The 10,629-nt window shown below is 41.4% G+C and overlaps 1 protein-coding gene across 3 annotated transcripts in view; it reads right to left on the bottom strand.

Moving 5' to 3' along the window:
* ARHGEF3 (Rho guanine nucleotide exchange factor 3) overlaps positions 1–10,629 on the bottom strand; it is a 348,570-nt gene that overhangs the window by 6,479 nt on the left and 331,462 nt on the right. For 2 of the 3 annotated variants that reach the window (XM_019504997.1, XM_019504996.1), the window contains 3 exons: positions 5,134–5,304; positions 3,515–3,701; positions 358–1,071 (listed from right to left, as the gene is read on the bottom strand). In XM_019504997.1, the coding sequence (XP_019360542.1) occupies positions 725–1,071; positions 3,515–3,701; positions 5,134–5,304 (705 nt within the window). In that variant the 3' untranslated portion in view covers positions 358–724. Of the gene's footprint in view, positions 1–229; positions 1,072–3,514; positions 3,702–5,133; positions 5,305–10,629 lie in introns of those variants that run through there. The other variant, XM_019504995.1, reaches the window with a different exon arrangement.

The following is a 10,629-nucleotide window of genomic DNA, read 5'->3' as shown; positions in this document are numbered from 1 at the left end:
TTGTTTATTGTATTATTATATGCTCTGATAGTAAACTATGGCACTGCAATGATGATTTTAATTGACCAGACATTAAAACATTGGCTTGATGGATCTTAGAACAGTGCTTCATGTTTGTTTTTTGTATCAAACCCTGAAGTGTTTTCCTTTTTAATTAAACCCTAAAAAGTCACTGGTGACATGGCCTACTCTTTACACTTCCTGTTGATTCAATACCACAATAGCTAACCTAGTTTATTCCAATAAATTTTTGTAGACAGAGATTGTTTTTTATGCTTTTGTGAAACTTTAACACCACTAATAACTAAATGTCATGCTTAATATCTTTCTTACGGCATCTTTCAAAATCCATGTCTTCAGCTGCCACATTAGAGGTCAAATGGAGCACTGTAAAAAGCATGAAAAAAATATTTATATAATGTACATGTGAACAGTAGTTTAGAGATTTTTTCCAGCAGGACACTGAAAATAACTGGTCAAGTACCTCTTCCATCCACCCAAGATGTTTATGGAATATGTCACAGGATACAAGTTGCAACAGATTCCAGCTTACACAGATTGGCAGTTACAGTACTATTCTCAAAGTACAAGTACAAGAAGGACTGTGTTGACATAGTCACAAGAAAGTATTTAAAAAGTGCTTTTCAAATCTTGGTTCCATATATGGAATGCAAATACTGTACAGGTAAGACACAAGTTAACTTTCATGAAGTTTAAGTTTCTGTCAAACATTGGTTTCTATCTGTTTTCCATTCTCACAAGAGTCTGTCTGTTCCATGCGTTCACAGTCAACACTGACTTCACTGATGTCCATACTACAATCTGACTCATTATCTGATTGGTCCATATGCTCAAGCCTGGTTTCTCCCTGTGGTACTCTGCTCCCATGTGGGGATATTAGGAAATGTCCTTCTGAATTCAGCATTCCAGCCTCTCCTCCACACACAACTTTTTCTTTGGCCTGCCGGATACAGTTAAGCCACTGTTGTTTGTTAAAGGAGTCATTGGCTTGTAGTGAGTGGGACTGGCTTTGAGATCCATTTTTGAAGCTGACTCTGAAGAAGTTTTTGACTGAAAAAAAATAAGAATGGTCAGTATGTGGATTGCTTTGGGTTTGTGCATTTTATAAGGTAAGATGTTAAAATCATAAGAAGCTCTGCAGAATCTTTAGCTTGCTAGTCTGCCTCTCCAGGGCTATGATAAGATTTCCCAGAGATGTGAGAGGAGTGTAATCTCTGAGGGTGGTTAAACAAGTTACAATATTTCTGTGATCGGGCCCTTGAAAGCGCTCTACAGCCATGCTGTGACACATATGCACAGCTGCAGAGTGCTTTTAAAGAGCCTGACCTGGCTCTCCCCAGCACCCAATCTGGGGTACCTGCTGCTGCTCGCTTCCACCTCTCTATTTTGCCTGGCCTGAGCTGGAGGGTGGAAGGGGTGGATTGGAGCCCCCTGCCTTGCAGGTCCATCCTGGCTCCCTCCAGTACCCCAACTCAGGCCAGGCAAAGCCCAGCTGGCATCTCAGTGTTGCTTGCTTACTGCTCCTTCCCAGCTGACAGCCCTAGAGCTGGGGGGGGGCGGGGCAGAGCTCAGGAAAGGGACAGTTAAGCAGCCTCCTTGGAGCACCACCGCAGGGGCTGCCAGGAGGCAGTGGCAATGTGTAAGGGGTGCACATGCACCCCCTTAGAGCACTGGTGCACCCCGTGACAGGCAGTGCTTCCTGCTTAGGCAACAGAAAGGGGGGGCTGGTAGGAGCATCACTGCCCCCCACCCCCCGGGAGCACCGGCCACCAGATGAAGCGCCACTGGTACTTGCAGGAACACCACTCGTGCTTCCCAGTTGATGAGATTGTCTGTGGGGCGATCCACCTCAGTCACTGAGATTGACCATGGGGGACCCCCCTGGTCGCTGAGTGGCCACTGGGGGGGGACACATGCCCCCCTGACTCAGGTGGCACCAGTCACCCATGCCAGGAGGGCCAGTGCAGGCAGGCTTTATCTTTTCCAACCCAACAAGCAAACACCTGTTTGGTCGGGGGGGCACTAACTCATGGCGCCAGCAGGGCCCCAAGGCAGGGCAGCAGGAGTACAGAACCCAGGCTGGCAGGGGCTTCATAGATACCCCACATATCCACACACACATCCACATGGTCCTACACCCCCAACCCCATACTCACCCACACCCCCATACACCTCTCCCCAATATACAAGAGTAAGACTTCATTTTAAGCTATTATGCAATCACCTCTATGTACACTATGCAAACCCATGTAAATCAGGAGAAAAATATTTTTTGAAATCAAATAAAAGTATGTTGTATTAGATGTTTGATTTTTAGACTATAATTTGGGTTTTTTCTGGTTCCAAGATGGCAACCCCCTTGCCAAAAGGAGTACTTCCAGGGTCAAGGGGAAAGACTTCTGGTGGCAAAGGTGAGGGGTCAGGGGATAGGACTTCCAGTCCCAAGATGGTGACCAAGGGGCAGGGTACCTGTAAAGGGGTGGGGCACGCATGTGGCCCTCAATAGCTTGCCAAAACTCGTTAAGCAGCCTTCCAGCTGAAATAATTGCCCACCCCTGTTCTAATACCTTCCAACTGGTAGAGCTGTTTTGTTTATTAGAGTTAACAACAGAGCATGGCCAGTAATGTTCTAACACTTAAAGCTTTCATGCATAAAACTAAGCACAAAAGCTTCAACTCGTTGATTTGTAAGCCAGTTTATCTTTTCCACCTTGGAATGTTAAGCAGCTCAGTAGGCTACTTCGATCCTTGGGGAACCTCTCTGGCCTCACATGGCTCATTGTCCTGAAGAGTTCTAAGATTTCACTGTTGCTTTCTACAGACTGACCCCAGAATACTGTCTTCCATGTAAGATAAACCCCCCCTCCCTTGCAACCTACAGCATAAATCAATGCAATATCAAACAAAACCTTCAAAAATACTCTCTCAGAGTAGCTACCTAAGGTTAAAGGGAGATTTCTAATGGAAATTTTGTTGCAACTGATTCTGCAAATGCTTATAGCATGCTTAATTAGAAGCACATGAATAATCCTATTGACTTCAACAGGACTACTCGCAGACTTAAAATTGACCACACACAGAAGTATCTGCAGGGTCACAGCCTTAAGGATTAACAACCAACCTCTCCATTACAGATGAATAATCATAATAGATTAAAACTTGTAAGATTTTTGAATAGGCTATAGTGTTTACAAAAGTGCTCAATAAATTCCTAAGAAATGATTTTTTGTTGGTAGTAATTTACAACCTCTTCCATTTCTTACTGTTGTATAAAGAAGAGAATCCCATTATTTCTGTTGCAGAGTCAATTAACTCTAAATTGACATTTAGAATATACAAGAGAGAAGCTGTCTCACAGTACAAGTTTGAAATACAGGTTAAGTTTTGGATCTAAATAAGCTATTAGGTAGTGCTGCTGTAAATGGTTGGGGATTTCAAAACTTCATCTCCTCCCTACAAGTAAATGACAAAATATTCAAATCGAAGTTCATACTTCTCTCATTGTGGCTGAATGCTCCACGTATGGATCCACCTAATCGCACTTCTCCATCCTGCAAATCTTCCAGCAAAAGATCCTTTACCGGGATGGGTTGCCGATATAGCTGGTAGCAGAGTTGTTCATTATGGGTAATAGCTCGGGTAATTACCAGCACTTCTTGGAACAGGAAGACATGCAGTTTCTATCAGAAAAGAGTAAAAGAAAAATGAATGCATTATTTCTTTTTAACAAGCTATTGAACAAAGTTCACTTCAGCTGTAACATACCATACCATTTGTTTTTTAAACAATATAAATAATTAGATGTTTAAATAAAAACCTGCCAACAGCATTTGGAGTCTCTTCCCTCCATTACGTTACTTGAGGTAGCCTAATTCACACCCTCAAGTAATGTTATATACACAAAGGAGATCACCCTGATACACAATATTTTAAACCCTGCATTTGCAAGACTGAGATCTTAGCCCACATAGAAATGAATGTCATGTTTGAGGTTTCACAGCCTTCAACTGCTACAGCTTCTCTTTCACAATAAATCAGAGTAGCTTGTTTCAAGCATTTTATTTCTCTCTCTACTTTTTAACTCTCTATGCTGCTCCTCAAGTCCCTTTGTAAAGAAGCTACAGAGAAATGATTCTATTTTATCCAAATACAGTAATATAATCACAGAACAATCCTAGGCATTCTGTTTCCAATTTATGAACTCCTCAGAAAAATCAGGTCTTTGAAGCTCAGAATTTGATACTTTTGTTAATTCACAAGCCATCTCTAATAGGCTTTAAGTTTGTGCTTCTTATCTTTTTTGTGATCTCTACTCCCCAGTTTTTCTAATAAGATTACTAACAGGAAGATCCTTTAATATTTCAGTTTTAAATCACTGCAAGTTTTACTGGAATCCTTAATTTCTCCTCCTTCTTCATTAAAGAGCCAACACAAGAATTACCTTTTAAACATGGCCAACACTTTCTTTCTTAAATTGCCGTGTGTCTAATTCTCAGTCACAGCTTACATATTACCATTAAAGATTAAAACTATTTTTAACTCAAAATAACAGCAAAAGTTGGAATGTTAAGAAACAGTTGGATCCTATTTTGGCACTAATTTCAGGAGCACATGCATGAAGTTCCATAAAACTTGATATATATTTGCTAGACCAATAAAATTCATGCACATTTTGTGTGTTAGATATCTTTAGAATCTAACACCCACATCTTTATAATCTATAGAAAATGTATCTGCAATTTTTTCTTCTTTTACAGAAAACCACTTATCCCCAGCCATTCAAGTGTCAATGCTCCCACAACCTTCCTGGCTCAGAACACTCAAATATTTCCCATCCCATGATTACCATTTTATCCTTCCATCTCCAAGGCCTCCACTGTAGAAGATACAGAAGTGCATTTCCCAAGAGCTTAAATACAGTATGACAGCATGGAACCCCTTCCTAAAGGCTCAATGGAGTATAAAAACCTCACACCAAAGGACCCTGTACACAATACTACTACCAGCAATCTTTTTTCTTATTCACATTTGAACAACCATGGAACCTCTCTTCCCACATGGTTACAGTAAAGCTTCAAAAACAATATTTATGACAAAAAAGTCACTTCTTACCGCTCCCCTGTTGTTCTTCAGTTCACCGTGACAGCATACAACACGTGAATTATCAATCAATGAATCCCTCTGGCCCTCTTCAAGATAAAGAAGCCTCTCTTTGTAATACTGGCACTCAGATTCACCTGTCTTTATATTGATTTCTGCCACTATACCCTGAATGATATTTATCTATGGAAGAAAAAAAGCAAAGGAATGAAAACACATGAACTTTCATTTGGCATGCCAAGATTCAGACCTGTCTCAGAATCTTTGCTAATTAGGTGATAAGAGAAAAACATTTTTTAATTTATAACCTATTCCTTATAGGTGAATTATGTGTTTGGAAGGTTGCAAGTTTATGGTATGACTGTAATAGCCAGAATAGGGCAGACTACAAGTTTGGCTTGCCTCTTGGTATTAAGCCTAACTACACTTTCTTGTTTCTTGGTATTAAGCTTCACTATCAGTAGGTATCTCACAGGGGAACTACAATTTTCACAGGTAGATCACAGCGCAAAGTTCTAATTCTGCGGTAATTCTGTGGCGGCCTCACCCCTCAAGGCTGATTGATAAACAGGCCCCACTCCTTGGCACTGACTGGTGGAGAGGTCCCAGAGGGAGGAGGGATGACAGGGTGGCCAGTCTTGATTGCCAGCTGCCCTTTGTGCTGCTCCACTGGGAGAGAGGCCCTGGAGGAGGGAGCAGCTGCCACCTTGTCTGCTGCCCTGCGTGCCACCCTACCAGCCAGTGCCTTTCCCCGCTGTCTGTGAGGATTTTATTTTTATTAAGGTTTTTAAATGTTCTTGCAGACAATTCTGGATTTCATGGTTTCCATGAAACTGCAAATTAAGTAGGTCCCTAACTATCAAGAATGAAAGGCAGCAAATTTAAAAGAATGGAACTAATTGCATGTTTTGTAAGCTAAATCAGTGGTGATGCGTAGGGGGTGCATGGGGGTGCACATGCACCCCCAGAGAGCACAAGTGTACACCCTGTCAGACTGCACTCCCTATTTTGCTGGTGGGCAGGGGGACAGGTGGGAGCATCAGGGCCCCCCTGCAAGCACTGGCTGGGGAGCGGGGCCACCAGCAAAAGCAGCCACGCTGCTTCCAGAAGTGGCTGAGGGACTTTTGGAAGTGGTGCAGCTGCTTTTTGGTGAGTGAGATCAGCCATCCCCCGGTCAGCACGATTGGCCGCCGGGGGACCTCCCCCCAGTCAGTGGGATCAGCCGCCAGGGGATCCCCCCAATTGCTGACTGGTGTCAGGGGAGACACATGACCCCCCTGACTCAAGAGGCACCAGTCACCCATGAGCTAAATGTATTTAAGTATGTATGAATATACATACACAGCAAAACACTGAAGACTTGATTCTGCAAACCTTTACATTTAGGCATAACTACTCATGAGTATTTTTACTGACCTAAACTGGGATTACTTAAAGCTGAATTTGAACATCAGTGGGTGCATCTACATCTGCGTTTTACTGTGAAGTAGACTAATTAGTTGCACAGTAAAGCATCATTATCTATACATATGCCGACATTAGGGCTCAGTAGACTAATTAACTCCTCCATAAGATAGTACTATCTTCCTAAGGAGTAACTTACTGCAGTGAAACATGTGGATATGCTGACCATGGGCATAAACTGCACCCAGTCAGCACAGCCAGCCCCCTGCTCAATTCTCCACCCCTGCTCAAATTGCTGCTGTCCCAGGCATATGTATAGATGTTGCAACCAGAAGCAGTTTACTCTGGCTCAAACTGCTCTGGAGTTTATTGCTTTGCATTCATTGCACGTGTAGAGGCACCCAGTGTTTGCAAGATCAGAACTAATATTTGTTATTCATAACAAAAATGTATATTTTATTAGTACTTTTTCCATGGCTACAGGGGCAGTATAATAAAAATAAAGTGTCATTTGTATAGCACATCTTTGTAAGATCTCAAAGTGCAAGTTTTACTGTTTTCATGCTACAAATACAGAAACCAAGTACAGAATGGCTGTGCTTGGTGAAGGGTACATAAAAGTCATTGACCATAGAGGATAATTTCTTACTCTCAATCACCAAATCTGATCTCACCAAAAAGATATATTGGTAAGAAGTGGAAATATTAAAATAAGACTGATTTTCCTAAAAAAAAAAGTGTCACTTCTGAAAATTACACAATTAAGGGCAAAAGGCAAATTAATTCTATTTTATGATTCATATTTTATCAGCTAAATACAGTCATTGTAACAATCTTGCCTTCACTTCTGGGAGTTGAAAAATATTAAGTAAACAAACCCCAAAAACTTCCCAAAGAAGCCACATACAAGTGAAATTTATGCCAATGAGCTAGAGTCAAATAATCAACAGCTAGGAATCATGCCATTTTAGCTGCACTATCCTATATATCACTGGAGCACAACCACCCACAGTATTTTTATATCACTTGATCTCTGTGAAAAACTAAAGCTGAAAAAAGGCCCTGACATGATGGGTGAGCTTAAGAACTACAACATCAGGTGAAACATGAAAGTGTATCTGGATAAGCGTGGGGGAATTTTTAGTAGTGATTCCTTTTTAGTTAGTAATGAAACTGCATCTTCATCTTAATTTTTTACAATTTTTATCCAGCTGCATTTTACAGTGAATTTAGGTTTTTCTTCCTGTCTTATAACAATACATTTCTACATGATCACTTCTATGTAATCTTACAATTGATACGCTTCTTGACAGCAAAAAGACCTGTGAAATTTCAATTCTAAATATATGCATACTTAAATTATTTCAGTCATACAACAAGTTATGCTTTATAACTTTATGCTTTATAACTTTATGCTTTATAACTCACTGCTTCATTGACAACGTATAGGGGGTGCACAGGGGTGCACATGCACCCCGAGTGGTGGTGAGCCCCCTGAGAGAAGCGCTACCAACACTGCCAGCGGCGCCTGCAGGTGGTTGCTGCTCACCACCTCCCCCCCCGCCACCACTGCCACCACCACCTGCAGGCTGTCGTTGTGCCCCCTCAGCCTCCAGGAGCACGCGTCATTCATGCAGTACTTTTCTATTTATGGTATCTAGTAGGTCTTGTTAACTTATATTTTAGCTCTGTCTTTTCCCTGCATGTTTTTTTGAAATTGTTGATTAAATGGCTTTTTAAATAAACTGAGGCCAAAGTGTACAAGATTATTAACACTTATATTTTGTAGCTCAAAGTAGCTTCTTTGGTCACCCATCTACCTCTTTGTATGCCAACAACAAAAACTGGTACCTAAATTGACTACCAATAAAATCTTGAATCTTTCTCCCCCAGTACAATCAGAGTCAAAGAGAGTAAATTCAGATGGCCACCTTTTTTTAAGTAGTGGTGAGCAAATATAGTTGAAAAACTTTTCAGTGTATTTTCATTCAAATTAGTCATTTGAATTTCTAACCGTAGTTTTTTCTGCAAATATTCAAGTACTTTACCACCAGTAGACTAATTATTTGCAAAAAGCAAATTGTAAGCTGATATTCTTGAATATTTGTCAAAAACAAATTACCATTTACACTATTTTAGTTAGCTACATTAACTCAGCAACAGAAAACTGTATCAACACAAAGCAAATATTGATTCCATTATTCACAAGAAATTATGAGTTGGTTTTTTGAGGAAAAAGGTTCCATAAAGAAACATACAATTAAAATTCAGTATTTAATAAGCAGCTTGCAAACAATTCTCAAATAGAAGTAAATCTCCAATAAATATATTACTAATTATTGACCCAGCTTGAGTTGCAGGCATGGGGATGTTAAATTCCAAGGGCTGCAGCCAACTGTAGCTGAGGAATTTTACTAATCAAAACCAAAAGAGCTGACCACTCAATTTGTTGTCACTGGTAAATAATTATGCACACTCCTTTGAATATGATGGCTGAATGCTGTATTTGGCTAGCTGGAATACACAGATGTACTTAATGTACAGTTCAAGATTCTACTGAGTGCAAGAGATACTCCAGGAATTAAGTTGGCCTGATCTGTGTACAGCACATTGCCAGACAGAATGACAAATTTATCTTATAAACCTTAACAGTGATAAAAAGCTAACCACATATAGTAATTCCAGTTCCCTGCTTTATGTTGGCTACTATACAATTTGTAAAATACATCATTTCAAAGACAAAAATGACTCTGTTGAAACAGAATACTGCAAAACTATATAAGGCTATTGTAATACCAAGAAAGCTGTCCAGATTATATACTGTTAAACAGTTAACAAATATTACTCCGGGAAAGGAAGTATTTTGAAATGAAAAGTTGTATTACCACACATTGATTAAAGCAATAATACAAAAACTCGAAATTGAAACTAAAACCATTCAATAATTTTGTTATGTTTTTATTTTTTTTTAAATTAAAGAAAAGGCCTGCCTGCATATTACAAAAATAACACATCTACATGTGTTCTATAAAGCCAGGCCCTAAATCTGCAGCACAGCAGGAAGCACCTACACTTATTGGCCGCATCCACTCATGTAAGCACGTGCACTTGCAGCAGCTCAAATAGAAGTGGTACAAATTTGAGCCAGGGCTTTTTGCCTTGGTGCACTTGCTCAGACACACACTTTGTTATGGAGCAAATTGTGACACTTCAGGCAAAATAACCCTGCCTGGCTCCTCCTGGATCTGGAGCAAGGGGGAGCTAGAGCCTGAGGCCAGCACCTGTGCTGTCCCCAGCAATATAAAAAGCTGCCCTGTCCTGGCCCCAGCAGTATAAAAATCTGCCCTGGCCAGCTACTCAGGATTACTTGACCTCAGGAGCTTTTGGGGCCCAGACAATTGGTATCTGGGAACACTAGACCCTTGTGTCAGCTAGACTGCTGAAACAGCATCCCAAATTCACTTTTTAAAATACCCCGAAATCCACATTCTTCCACAATTAGAACAAAAGAGAGAGAGAAAGGGGGCTTGATCAGATGGACAAAGTTTTATTGCTATATTTACAACGTTAAAGAAATTTGGAAGCCCACCAGTGTCTCTAGCATCATAATTAAATAAATCCTAAATATCTATATGTTTTAATGTTTGCTTTGGGTTTCCCCATCACATAGTGGGTATGTGATGGAGGAATGTGGGGGTTTGAAGGAAGAGGTGGGAAGGGGGGTAAGGGGATGTGGAGGGATGTGAGTCACTTTGTAACTACGTGTGGGGGGATGGTGGGTGTGGGGACTGCTTAGGAAGAGTGGGTCCCCTGCATGAATGGCGCATGCCCCTGGCAGCTGGTGGGGCACAGCGGTGCTGGAGATGGTGTGAGCATGGTGGCAGTGGTATGCGGCGACCACCTGCAGACACTGCTGCCAGTGACAGTAGTGGTCCGTGGCAATTGCTGACTGCCCACAGATGCCAATGGCAGCGGGGGTTGGGGTGGCATGGGGGGGGTAGCAAGTGGTGCACCACCATGCTCAGGGGATGCACATGCACCTGCATGCACCTCCTATGCATCACAAATCGTGCCCTGCACCCCACAGGGCAGAGCGCCCCCCCC

This window comes from Gavialis gangeticus, unplaced genomic scaffold, assembly GCF_001723915.1.
Source record: "Gavialis gangeticus isolate Ggan-Ray unplaced genomic scaffold, GavGan_comp1, whole genome shotgun sequence".
In the NCBI taxonomy this organism is placed as follows: Eukaryota; Metazoa; Chordata; order Crocodylia; family Gavialidae; genus Gavialis; species Gavialis gangeticus.
Note: the sequence above shows the minus strand (reverse complement) of the source record. Positions and strands in the feature narration are given on the sequence as shown.